The sequence below is a fragment of the Halyomorpha halys genome, unplaced genomic scaffold, assembly GCF_000696795.3.
Source record: "Halyomorpha halys isolate HHAL.00 unplaced genomic scaffold, Hhal_1.1 Scaffold257.1, whole genome shotgun sequence".
In the NCBI taxonomy this organism is placed as follows: domain Eukaryota; kingdom Metazoa; phylum Arthropoda; class Insecta; order Hemiptera; family Pentatomidae; genus Halyomorpha; species Halyomorpha halys.
Window position 1 is genome coordinate 1,029,080 of NW_027104967.1, and position 14,310 is coordinate 1,043,389.

The 14,310-nt window shown below is 27.4% G+C and overlaps 1 protein-coding gene across 3 annotated transcripts in view; it reads left to right on the plus strand.

Annotated features, from left to right (window-relative positions):
* Positions 1–13,030, plus strand: part of LOC106680362 (embryonic polarity protein dorsal) — a 24,305-nt gene extending 11,275 nt beyond the window's left edge. Inside the window, exons 12-14 of one of the 3 annotated variants that reach the window (XM_014420008.2) lie at positions 3,023–3,070; positions 8,559–8,830; positions 10,114–13,029. In XM_014420008.2, the coding sequence (XP_014275494.1) occupies positions 3,023–3,070; positions 8,559–8,830; positions 10,114–10,311 (518 nt within the window). In that variant the 3' untranslated portion in view covers positions 10,312–13,029. Of the gene's footprint in view, positions 1–3,022; positions 3,071–8,558; positions 8,831–10,113 lie in introns of all 3 variants that reach the window. The other 2 variants (XM_067046606.1, XM_014420009.3) reach the window with 2 other exon arrangements.
* The last annotated feature ends 1,280 nt before the right edge of the window (positions 13,031–14,310 follow it).

The following is a 14,310-nucleotide window of genomic DNA, read 5'->3' on the forward strand; positions in this document are numbered from 1 at the left end:
TATATATGTTTATTTCCCATTTTTGAGGTAAATTTTAATATTCTTGTTGCTATATACAAATATTTCTTTTTTCTGACTCTTTGACATATGAGTTATGAGAGAAAAAAATTTCATGAAGAAGTTATGAGAATCTGATTTTCGATTCTTAAATTTTTATTAGAACTTTAATAAAAGTTATTAAATAATAAGAGAGTTTCCAAATTGATGACAGATAAAGATGGTACAAATTGGGTTTTAAAGATTTTAGTGTAGACATCAATACTCCAAAGGAACGTCTTTTTGAGATAACGCTCAAATTAGACGCGGTCAAACCTTATTCTAAAGTTAACTGCCACAGCGGCATGGTTGTCATGAGATACTTACCACTTGTTGTTTCATTCTTTTCCATGTCTAACCTTAAAACACTGTGAAATATGAATACGCTCAAAGAAAAAAATGTATTAGACTGATCCTACTGTTATGCATCATCCCAGTAATACTCCCCAGGCAATACTCTGGTTTGATTAGCTTAAATGATTTCACCACCAAACATAGGATATTCTTTTGTTGAAGCTTAGCTATTACTTATTGAATGAAATGTCAATAACTTCATTAAGTAACTTACTATAGTATTGTTACCAATAAGTATTGTAAAATTATCGGTTAAAATAATTTTATATTCTACTTAAAAAATTAAGTGATTTGAAACATTAATGCTTTTCTCATTATGTTACCTCTGTCATCTGCTTTCGATGAAACTTCGGATAAGTTGACTCCTTACTGAGTATTGAGTAGAAAATAACAAGCTCATAATAACTCACATAAAATTGTAATGTATTTTTAGATTCTTCCGTGAAAATAAAATATTTCATTACATAATCTTATAGTTAAAAATAATAATGTGATGATTTTCTTTTTTTTTTATGGGGGAGGGAGGGTAGAGGGGTGCAGTCTCCATTTTTTAATTTGTAATATAATAGAAATATAATCATTCATTTAATTCTGCTAATTACAAATTATCCACTCACCATTAATGTTTTTGCATATATATTTTAAATAGTAAGTCATTTATTGGTTAACCGTAAAATAGATCATTTGTCTCTTTTGACTCGAAAATTATCTTAATGGTTTTAAAAAGTTTCTTCTGTGTAATGTCATTCCATGATTTTGACCTCCAATTTCTTCAGTTCTTCGCAAGCCATGATTTTATCCTATGAATGGTTTAATATTATTATTGTAACTATTCTTGCTATATGTTAAAATGATTTGTTGCTGTTACCAAATTCTGATATTTTTCTGCACCTTCTGAATTGCTGGTTTTTTATTTACTATTATTTTTCTTTTTTTAGATTGAAATAGTGGTTATCTGTTTGCATTTTAATGTTTTGTTTTATCTAATTGTGTGTTTTTCCTATGTTTAGTAATCCTTTTTTGAAATTTATTCTATGCATGAGTTATTTTATTTTTATTTTCTTTAAATCGTTTTAATTGAAATCAATTAGAAGGATATACCTTTTGGTTGTCTCAAAAAATGTACATGGATTGATAATAATTAAAAATCGTAATATAATTACAAATTTCAAGTTTTCAATTAATAGTTCAAAATGGTTTGCTATTAATTTGTATTTTTTTTTAGTTTTCTGGAAGAAACCACCCTTTTATTTCTTATTTAATTTAATTAACATCCAAACAATTTTTGGGCAATTTGCCCATTATCCAGTTCATTGTTCTATAAAAATAAATAATAATTCACAATCAGCAGTTATTAAAAATTATAGACTGCATTTCAAATAAATAAGTTAAAATCAATTATAAGTTATTTAAATATAGTTTACTATATACACAGCTAGTTTTAATAAACCAAAGAAGTGAAGAAAGGGTCATTTCTTCCAGGAAAACAAAAAATAATGAAAATTGGAAATTTATTTATAATTTAAAATTAAAAAAAAATATTTACTTGAAATTTATTTTACTTCCTCTTTATTTATTTGTATTTTTGATGTTAAATTCACACTTTTTAAGGCAATACTGATACCTCGGAGCAATATTTCAGTGTAACCTGTATAACTGAGATCCAAAGGGTTATAGGGTTGATTTTTTTACTAATTAAATTCATCATTCATTTACGCAGTTTTCCAAATAGGCAGGGTTAAAATTATTATTGTCTTATTTATATTGGGTCCCTTGTAAATCAGTTCATTTTAGTTTTTACTTTTTTTTATCAATATGCTTAGAACGGATTGTCTCCTTATTTTTAATAATTCTTTAAAGTGTAGACTTAAACTCCCAAAACAGTTCATCACCCAACTTTCTATCATAATCCAACAATAGCTTTAATTAAGCAGTGGCTGTTAAAAAATGACATTTTGACATTTTGTGCACTTTTATTCACTTTTTTTCTATACGGAACATAAGAACAAAGCATGTATGTGTGGAAAAATTCAAATGCTTGTGAACAAATGTGTTATGGTTTATCCAAACATGATAAATTGTCTTACCTATATAGGCTATTCAGCTGCAAAGTTCCAATTATAGAGATAAACAGAAAAAATTCGAAAAAATAAAATCTCGATTACAAAGGTTTAAAAATTCTCAGTAAGAGAGGTATTTCGATGCAAAAGTGTCAGGGCAAATTTGAAACTATCAGTACTGAAGGTTTCTCTTAACCAGGTTACACTGTATTTTGATGTATATTTTTTATTCTTAATTTTTTTAAATTACATTTTATTAGTATGTCTGTAAAAAAAGAGAAAAAAAAATAAAGTCTTGCCTGCCTATTTTCATATTTACCTTTTCAAATATGTTAAATTAATATTATTTCCTATGATGTCATTACGTCATCAAAAGCATTGTAATTGTAATATCATAGCTGCTAATAATTTTAACAAATTTCTTCGTATGTCGCTCTGAGTTAGATATTTATCTCATAATTCATGAAATCTTTTGAGACACTTTTGCTTTTTATGGAACTATTTTGTAAGCAATCAGTTTTTGTAAATGAAAACAACATTGCAACATGTTTTGAAACCAATACATTTTTCAGGGCTAGTGACAACTGATGGTAAATTCATCTCTATTAAAAGAGAGCCAGGTGAGCATATAATCCCAACAAGGATTTTTTTTTTTTCAATTTTTATATCTGCTATTGTTTAAGACTTTTACTCTTTTTGCTGTATTTTTAGATTTATTTTGAACCCTTGAATGCTTGTGCTCAGCAGGTTAAATGTATTATTCTGTGGTAAAATTCAAATTTAATCTTTAAAATTAAGATGATTAAGAACTGGATATTTAAATTGATTAAATTTTTGAAGTATCTCATCTCTTGAAGCCCTCATGATTTTGTTCTGTATTCAGTACTAGTTTCCATATATAGTCGGAATCGATGTACAGTTTCCTGTCTTTTAAGTCTTATATGAGGATTCCAAGTAAGTCATTTGTCCAGATGTAATCCAAGGTAGCGGATCTGTTCTACAGGAATAAAAGCAACATTAAAGTATATCATAGGGCAGCCAGTAGGTTTACGACGAAGAGTAAAGGTGGTTTGATGGAATTTGTTGGAATTTATTTTTATCCTCCAATTTCAGCACCATTCTTCAAGGGTTGTGATATGAGACTAAAGAGTTTGGAATGCAATCAAAGGTTTATCATTTTAGGATTGGTTGGGATATCTGCTGCATAGACTGTGTAGAGGATGGGACCTAGGGTACTACCTTGAGGAACACCAGCGGTCTGAGAGAAGAGGGATGAGTTGAAACCATTTTGGTTTACTTTGAATAATCTATCAGTGAGAAAGTGCCTGAGTCGATCAAAAGGTTATCGGTATTTAAAGAATGATTGAGTATTTTCTTTGGGCAGAAGCATTAAACTGATCTTGTCTGGTGTAAATCACTGGTTGACCACTACTTTCTTTTGATTGAGATTTCTATTTATCTGAAATTACTATGGACCATCATGTATAGTAAAAGAAAGCATGATGTAAGTTTAGGTTTCACATAAAAGGTATTAAATTCATGAATTGTTGATCAATGATTTTTCTTATCTATACATGAAGTTAAAACTATTCTTTTAAAATAAAATATTAATTATTGGTAAAATTTCAGTTTATTTAAATTGTTCCTTTAAAATTAATAATTTCCTAAAAAAGTTTGTAAACATTGTCTTAAAATTTATTGAATTAATTTCTTTTGTTTTTACTTAAAAGAGTATGAAGAAGGGATGATACGATCCTGTTTGAGACCCAAAAGACCTCAAAATAATAAAAACCCTGTTTATTGACAGCTGATGTTTCGAATCTCATTGCACAGCTTCATCAAGGCTAAATAAGGAAGATACTAAACAATGTAGAAATACTGTTAGAGAACAAAATAATAACAAATTATATGAATATGAATTGAGTTAATTAATAGAATATGAAAGTTTAACATAACAATAGTAATAACTGCCACACTTCATTGTTTATAGTCTATCACTGTATCAATTATTATTACTAATTTATTTTTTTTAGTTTTTGTTTCAATTGCTATATTTTTATTTCATTTACGCAGTTCATATTTATACAATGTTATCTTGTACACCCACAATTGTTCTATGTTGTTTTGCATTCTGGGTGTTTTAGTCTCAATTAAGACCTGTAATGAGGATTGAAATGGCAGCTATCAATAAATTGTTTTGTTTTTTTTAATAATTAAAGATGTACCCCAGAATAATTAACTTCCTCTATAAATATTTTTTAAAAAACTGACTTTTAATTTTTCTTTTCTCTTTTACCTGCTATATACTGTGGGTATCCATTACCAGCCTATTCTAGTGACCATGGGAAGGTCAAAATCCATTCCGTGGGTTTATTAAAAATAAAAGTCAACCAGCCTGGACCTGATTTGAACTTGCTCTGCTTCTAGCTCGAGGTAGCTAAGGTCTCTAACACTCTTGGCCACAAAAATATTATGACCCCATATGTTTGTCCTACATCTAATTTCTTTTTCTTCGTTGACTTTAATAATAACAATGACAAAGAATCGAGAATTTTTGATTAAATTAACTTGAACTTTTTATAGTTGCCAGAAACCTTGGTACTTTAAAACTATTTCCTTAACATCCATCCTTCTTTTTTATTAGGTTTTTTTTTATAATATAGTCTTTATTATATAGTCTGTTACCTTCCAGTAGTAGTAACCTCCCTGAATCTAGCAAACCATTTAATATCTATGTAAACTGCTATCGATCATTCAATCAGTGGATTCAGTTGCTGGATAAATTAATCAATGGAATTAGTATTGACTTTATAAACACACTAGTTTAAAAAAATATATATTAAACAACTACAATTATCTTTGATTCCAAACATTTTCTAAATGTTCAGATACTTTTATTCAATTAGTAGATTGTTGGTATTTGTTATAGATAGATATTTATATAGATTTGTTATCAGTAAACAGGTATTAACTATGTTATTACAATTGAGAGCTTTCGGGAAAAAGTTATGACACAGAATATATTTTAGCAAGGATTCACTCAAAATTTATGCAATTCACCTTCTATGAAATTACAAAAGTTATTCAAGATTTTTACTTTGCGTTAATGAAACTGGTTCCATTATTTAAATGATATAGTGTTACTTAAAAACAGCGTGAATGATCAATCAACATTTTTTAATCCAGAGAACATTAGAAATTTTTATTTTATTAAATTGAAAAGTTATCGACGGTTAAATGTTCTAGTACAAAATATTATTTATTTTTGGAGGTCTTTCAATAGTCAATATAAATTTTTTAAGTTTAGGTTTTTTTATTTATACAGCTAAAATTCTGGGCCAACCATTTAGGTTATATTCATAGATACAAAGTAGATAAGAGACAACCAATAGAAATTATCCCAAAACATTGCATAAGAAGAAAGATAAATAAATATACTACAATATTAGTGATTAGTTTAGGACTTAGTATGCTTTAGGTCATTTGTAGTTATATCAATATCTTTAAAGTATTTAAGATGTTTGACGTGGAAGGAAGAAGAATTAAAATTGAAGGGTCGAGCCAGAAAACACATTATTTTCACTTCAGTAATTTGTTTTGAAAATTTTCTGCTGTGATCATTTTTTTTTAAATTGCTGAAGTGGAGAATATGAGTTTTGCATTGAAACACTTCAATTAATATTTCTTATTTTTTATATGTATGATGAAGACATTCACTCAATCGAGATATTTGTGTACATATTATTTTGAATGGTTGAAATAAAATGTGAACCTGTATTTAAGTTTTTGTTCTAGCCAGTTTTTTTGTTATAGACTCCTTTCAGTTCTCCTTTTTGCTTGGGGCTACTTCTCTGTTTTTGCTTTCTTTATCTTGATCATTACAATTATTTTTTTTGTTAATATTGCTTAGTTAATCATCCTCTGTTTCTTGCTCTCGGTTCCTACAGATCATTCTACCAGAACTTTTCTAGTACCTCCTCTGCTACTGCTGTTTCTTATCTCCTATAATAAACCTAATTGACTAAGTTATTATCTTCTTATTGCCAGAGAAAAGACAATAAAACAAGTATATGTCAACAAAAAATGAAGGATAATAGTACACGAGTGCCTCTCCACATGGCAAGCAGGCATATTCTTATATAATGCAATATTCTAGTGGTTTACAACCTACAATATTATTATTTTTGCTTTAATTAGATCATAATCAATCACCCTTTTATGATCTTGCTAAACTTGTTGTTTATCTACATTGAGTGAAGAACAGCAACTTAAGGTTTTTAAATTTAAAGTGCATCTGGTAAATATAATTCTGGTGGTAACATTGCGATGAGTAAGATGGGCTTGTTAGTTAGGATATCCATAAAAATGAAATAAATAGTGACCCAATTGGTAAAAGTCTGAGGAGTAAACCTAAACAGAGGTACGAGTTGAGTCAAGACTGATCTTGTGGATTTAGGTTTGGATAGGATTCATTGGATAGTATTCTAGACAGCATTTGATGCTTTCGGTATCAAATCTTCATGTTCGCTAAGCCTTTACTCATTACTTGATTACTAATTAAACCACTGCTGTCGACTTCTGCTCGCTCAAACTGGAGAGACCAAACCCCCAATAAATCATTTTCAGTTGAGGTTTGGCATCAATTCACATAAATACAAATCACTTTGTGGTGTCAGGTTTTAATTTTCAACTATGGTTGACTATTTTTCTCAGTTTGTATAAATGAGTACACACCCACTGCCATGTTGGAGTGCAAGTAGTGAACTAATTCTAAAATAGTTCTCTGGATTGATAATTGAATTTTTCTGTATTGTCTAAAATATGATTATCAATCTCTGAGAGAACAATAACAAATGAGCTTATAAAGTTTTTTATAATATTAATAAGAGAGCTTACACATTTGAAAATTTCACGCAAAATTTAAAAGTTACAGAAAATGAAGTGTCCTGATCAATTTTATTGTAGTTAGCTCAAATATTCATTAGTTCAAACTATATTTTTTTCAAGTCTCTTATTATTTCTTTATTTTCCTGTTGAAGACATTTCAGAACAATTGTCTATCCTCATATTCTTCTTTTCTTCATATTCATTCCTTTAAGGGACTCATCCTAGTATTAAAAATTGTTCCATTTTCACATGTCTGTCTTTATTGTCTTATTGAAAATAATTACAAAGAGACTAATAGATGGAGATATACAAACAGAATAATGACAAATTTTAATATTAGGAATAACCCCTCAAAAGGGTGATTAAAAATAAAAGTAGAATATAAGCATGGGCTAGATGATGGACAATTGACCTGAAATGTCTCCAAAAAAGAAATAAAGAAGTAATAAGGGTATTCATTGAAAAAATAAAAACATATAGAAAATTAAATCCTTAGAAACAAGTTGAATGTTGGAAATTCATTCCAACATTATTTAATATAAACAAGGAAAAGATAGTTGCAGGTGCGGTCAGTGGATGTACACTGTGTTCAGTAATGAACACCAATAAATGAACCTTTATTTGTTTTATTTGAGCAGAGGTTTAGACCCAAATTTCAGGCCTTCATCAAGGCTAAAAGAAAATGAAATAATAGAGATATGTTTGATTTTTAATAAAAAAAAAAAATTCTCTTCTTTCATTATTTTTTTCCATTTCTTAGTATTTTCAGTACTAGTTATCTTCTGGCACGAATAAAATAAGTTTCTTCATTTATGTGTGTTCATTATTAATCTGTTGGCTGCATCTCCAACCATCTTTTCCTAATATTGAATCTACTATCAACAACGAATACATCTTTTTTTAATAAATTAGAACAGTAAAATATTTTAGGAATATTTTTGGACTAAGGTATTTATATTCATTTTCCAGTCAAATATGTTATGATCCGATATTAGAAGGAAAGTTTTAATGATGAGGTTGATTTCTTTCAGATAACCTAAACATGTCTATATATAATCCTCAGAGTTACTTTTTTTCTTGTTTTAAAGGTGAAAGTAAAGCAAAATAATAAAAATTTATCAAACAAATATTTGTTTTCTAAAATTATACTATGATGGAAGTTATTACAAAATAAACATATTTTAATAGTGATTATTTGTAAATTTCTAATTTTGGTTAAAGGAACTAGTACCAGCCCTAATCCTTACATGGTACTCGGGGCTCAGCAGATGGTGAAGCTCTCGCCTATTTACGCTTCGAGGACGCCTTCTCCTCATGATCCATACCACCAACATTACGGAATGCAAGGAGCAGCCGCTGCGTTCCCTGCTGTCAACACCAACTCCTTGCCAGTCTATCCTCCTTACGGCATCAACATGGAGCCCGAGCAGCCTCATCCTCAGCAGACACAGCTCTTATCTGAGGCCACTAACATTCTCAACATGGATACCCATGTAAGTATTAAAGCATTAATCGAAAACATAACATAAAATGTTAAATTTAGTGATTTCTTCCTAACTTTATGGTAATGGTTATTTAATGTAAACCGATTAAGAAAAAATTGTTGGGAATACGTATGGTAAGTGAAGAATACAAATAAGTAAAAGTTATTTCATTAGTGCCAAGGTTTCAGCCAGAATTTCAGGCCAAGTACAAAAGACAAAATAACACCTATAATAAATAAATACAGAATAGGTAAAAAGTAAAAGTTAAAAAATAATAAAGGTACTTCAGTGGTATGGGAAGAAAATGTATTGGGTAAGTAGAAAAATAATAGAAAATAAAGGTGGTATGAGAATATAGTATTATTAAAATTATAAAAGAGGGGAGAAAAAAAAAATCATATATTAAGAAAATCCATTTAGTAAATATATGTAAACAATTAAAATTATGAAAAAAGTGAAAAAGATAATTTAACAATAAATTAAGTAGATGGTAGTTGATTTATAATAATAGAAGATAAAATATAATGTTAGAGAGTTAAAGACTGTACAAAATAAATGATAATAAGATTAAAAAACAGACAGTAAATAAAGAAATAAACATAATGAAAAGTACCGTAGAAAAGTAAATGATGAGTAATGGAATTAGCATAGTAAGATTTGTTAGTAATGTACAAGATAATGAAAAACAATTTAAATCAACATAATGAAATGTATGTAAGAATAAATAAGTTTTGTTTACTTGTATTTTTTTGCTGACTATGGCCCTGACCATCTTCTCTTCGTAACACCTCTTTATATTTTACTTCTTTACTTCTGTTATTTTATTATTTAATAAATATTAATTAATTGCACATAATTTTCTTTTTCTTTTTTTTTAAATTTTAAATTGTTTTTTTTTTTTTACATATATTTACTAACTGGATTTTCTTTACATATAATTTTATATTTTAACCCCTCTTTCATAATTTTAATATTACTATATCTCATACTGCCTTTGTCTTCTTATATTTAATTTCTTATTGTATCTACATTATACATTTTCTTCTTATACTTAAGTACCTATATTATTTGTTATCTTCTTATTTTTGTGTTATTTTGTTTTCATTTTTTGTTTATTATGGTCTTTATCTTGTTTTTTTTTTTTCCTTAGCCCTCATGAAAGCAGCGTCGGCACTAATAAAATAAAAAATAAAAAGTTTTAATTATTTGTATTCATCAGCACTTCCTTTATTATGTTATTACTAATATTAATTTGAATGTCTCATCAGGTTAATATTATATTATTTTTGTAGGAGTTCAGTTTGGAACTGAACTTGAATAGGCTGGATTCGAGAGACCTGGCAGAGCTTAACCTGCTGGATGATGGTACTCTGTCAAATTCGCTATCTTCATCCCTTATATTGGGAGACCAAAGCCACCCTAATAACAACAACACGGACAGCCTTACAAAACTTGCTACCTCCACTTATAATGATTTGTGCTATCAATGATTGATTGTTAAATCTTCAAGAGGATTTCATGATCCCTCAGCAGAGCTTAATTTGTTTAATAATGACACGAAATAGCCATATTTTTGTCATGTGTGATATATTATGATATTGGCCTACAAGAATTCTAGCATAGGTTTATTTCCAATTGGAATAATGTTATTTGTGTAAATGCTGCTAATCTCTTATTTTAAGTTAATAATTAATGTTTATAGCAGGAAGTTATTTGTTGATTCCAAATTATTGATTGACTTGGCCTATGTTTAACATGCTATTGTTCATTGTTATTATATGGACTTTTAACCCTTTTTTTTACTCTATTTAGCAAGTTTCTTATATGAAAGGTGTAAAAAAAAGTGGTAAATGATTATCAATTTTTAAAAAATATATATCATACTTTAATCTCTAAATAGAATAATTAAACGGTCACCAACAATTTATTTCTTTTATACAGGTATGTTAAAATTTAATTATTTTCCAAATAGAGTCCATAACAGACCAAAAGAAGTTTGATTGGGCTTTTGCTTCAACCTTTTTATTAAACATTTTAACATGTTAAGTCATTTTATAAAAGACTTCAAATAAATAGACCAAGTCTTCTGAAGGTAAATTCTAAGAAAAATAAGTTTGAATTTCAGGCTCTCATTTGCAAAGCATGTTAACTGAAAAAACCAAAACATTCATAGTGTTACACTGTGCCCAAAACTACAATTCACAATAAATGTCAGATACCATGTTTTACAACCGAGTGCCTGAATGGATGAATAATTTTCAGGATACTATTTATTTACTAATAAAAAATTAAGTTTTTATTGTCAAATATTGTATTTTCAATTTATTCCACGTTTTTCACATATTCAGATAGATATTAATAAAAAAATGTATTTTTTAAAAAAAAGGTACCCTTAGTTTATCAAAATTACCTACTGTTATAAACCTAAATTTTTTTCTGACAACATTTCGCCCTCACACCCACTTCAGATCTATGTTGTATCCTACTTCCTCTGAGCTGAAATGGACTCTCTAAAATATTATTGAAATTAATCAAAATTTATATTTAGTTAATGTTAATTTTAGATTTGATCACTGAAATACCTACATCTGTTATCTAAAAGGAAGTAAAAAAAATAAAATAAAATTTAATTAATTGTGATCTCTGTACTTAGATTTATTTAGCTGTTATGTATGTTTTTCGGAATGATTAGTACTTTTTACTTGTTTCATATCTTTTGTGTAAAAGATGTTATTTAGCACATTATAGAGTATGAAGTAAAAGAGCTTAAATGTAGATATTGATTGATCTATGTAATAACTCTATAATTTACTTTTGTAGTCATACTAATTTTTTTTAATTACTCAACTAATTTTGGGCTAATGAGTTGTTTTAGTTTTTGTCATAAAATCTTTTAATAATGCAGTTAAAATAATAAATATGGCTGCATTAAGTGTTCAAAGTTGTAATTATTTTTAATATTATGTTATGATTAAAAAGTCTATAAAAAAAAATGAAATAAATATTTTACTTAACTTAGAAAGGAAAAATATAAAACAAAATTTGTTTTGTGAATCTAAAAAAAATCAATTACACAAACAAATAAAAAATGTAATTTCATATAAATTCATCGTGCTTATTACAGTCATTTGCATTTATTCTATATCATTTAAAACTTATTTAAAAAAAACAAAAAAAACAAAACAAATATTTAGTGGATCAATTCTTTTTAGATTTTTGTACATAATTCATCATTTTTAAAAGTTTAAGTTTTTTATGTTACTGTTTTGTAAATATTATTTCTTTATTCTTTAATATTGATTTTATAGTCTTTCTGTAGCCCATACTAAATATATATTATCCACCTGTTATTGTTAATAAATATGTTTGTTCATTTTATTGTAATGCTATGTCTGTATCACCTAAACCGGTTAGCGCAGTTTCTTATTTATGGCTGTATAAATGTTACCTTACTGTACAAACATGCATTTTTTTTATTAACTCACCTAAACAGTTAAATAATGGTCATAAATCTATATTATTTTGTATTATAATGTATTTATATCTGTTATACAGTTTAATTATTATGTTATATTGTCAAATTTTATATGGAATTGGTTATTGTGATACAGAAATTTTATAAGTGCTCTTGATGAGTATAAATTTAAAAAAAAAAATAATTTTAATTGTATTATATGATATTAAGTATAATTTGTACATATGGATGAATAATTTCTGAATACTCTTGTTGATTTTCTTTTTTTAATTTTAAAAATTATAATGTGCAATATTGATACTTTTGTTTTATAATTATATAATTTTTTTTAAACATCATTATTGAATAATTATTACTACTCTTTTATGTTTTAACCAAAGAAAGGTACTTTCTAGAAGTTATGTAAAAGTTCAGACATATGAGCCTTAACTTGAGAAAATTTTTAAATTAAAATTACTCGTCCATGAACCCATAATAACATTCCAATTTTAAATATTTCCTGTTATACGTACATTTGTGATTGTTGAAAATGTAAACTTTTTTTTTGTTTGTTAAAAATTTCCGTTTTTTTTTCTATACTTCTTGTTTTATTCCATCTATTGTAGAATGTTTGTAGTCTTGTGTTTATATTACGTTTAAATTTGTATTGTATAAATATACTGTTTATATCTTATGTTAGACATCACAGTTGACTGGCTTGTTATTGAAAATAAAATGTTTAATAATGATTTTTTTTTTTAAATGTATGGTTATTTTCTTTTTCATGATTTCATAGCCTGTATGATGTTACCACCTAACTGAAATTATCTGAGTCAATGTTATTAAAAATGATAATTTTCATGTCACACAGGTCAAAATAAATTCATAAACTGAAATGTTTTTATTTTAAGCAATAACTGCTGATTATCACATTTTTAAATTGACAATGGGTATACTATAAAAATTGTTAAAAGTGTTATCATTTTATCAACGCTGTGCTTTGTGAAGAAATCAATCCTCAAACGTTCCAAAACAGATGTTTCTTTATTTTTCAGGATAATAATTACTATTCATTTTTTAGCTAGCCTGTCCTCATAAATACAGAGACACACGCACCCAAAGTGGAAACTATTGAAAAAAAAAGTTATATATTTTTGTTGCCATGAAAATTCACATTCAGGGGTTTTTAAAGTATAAAAACGAACATAACTTTATTACACCCTAAAATATAAGAGCTAAACTAAAGATAACAAAGCCTATTAATATTTTGGAACTTCGTTAAGGATTGGGCACTCTCGAATATTTCCAATTTCCTAGTCAGTCTTGGATGGTTGGGTATAAACCCTTTTTCTTCTTTATTTAATTATGAAATTCTTCCTCAGTTTATATATGTTTGGTTTTTAATTCTGCTTACAATGAGAAATGGTTAGTTATTTTAAATTAATAAAATTAAATGTACTTTAATGGATGATTTTTTGAACACTCAGCGCCTTAGTCCTTTCAAACTATATGAACCAGAATAAAACCTAGCTGATATTAAAAATTACTTGATTGCACACTGATACAGCGAGTTTAACAAAAATCATTCACTATTATTTGTTATAATCAGATAGCAGTCTGATTTAAGATTGATGAAAATTGAGTTGAAAACTAAAGAGGACTATCTTCTCCAGCTTTTATTTTGAGATCAACTGTTTAGAAGATTTGACTATAATTTTTGTCAAACTACTTTAGATCAGTTTTGAAAGTGAATCCTTACATTTCAGTTGGCAATGACTAAGAGATAAGGCCATTTGATTCTCTCAAGCTCTGCCAACTAGAGATCAAAGACATTAGTTCAACAGGTTACATTGTTAGTACAACAGGTTACATTGTTAGTTCAACAGGTTACATTGTTAGTACAACAGGTTACATTGTTAGTTCAACAGGTTACATTGTTAGTGCAATATTATTCCAACATGTTAAACTGGCTATATCTTCTGACTTTCGTTCAGAAGATCTAAATTAGCCATAAACTACAGTTCAAAATTATATC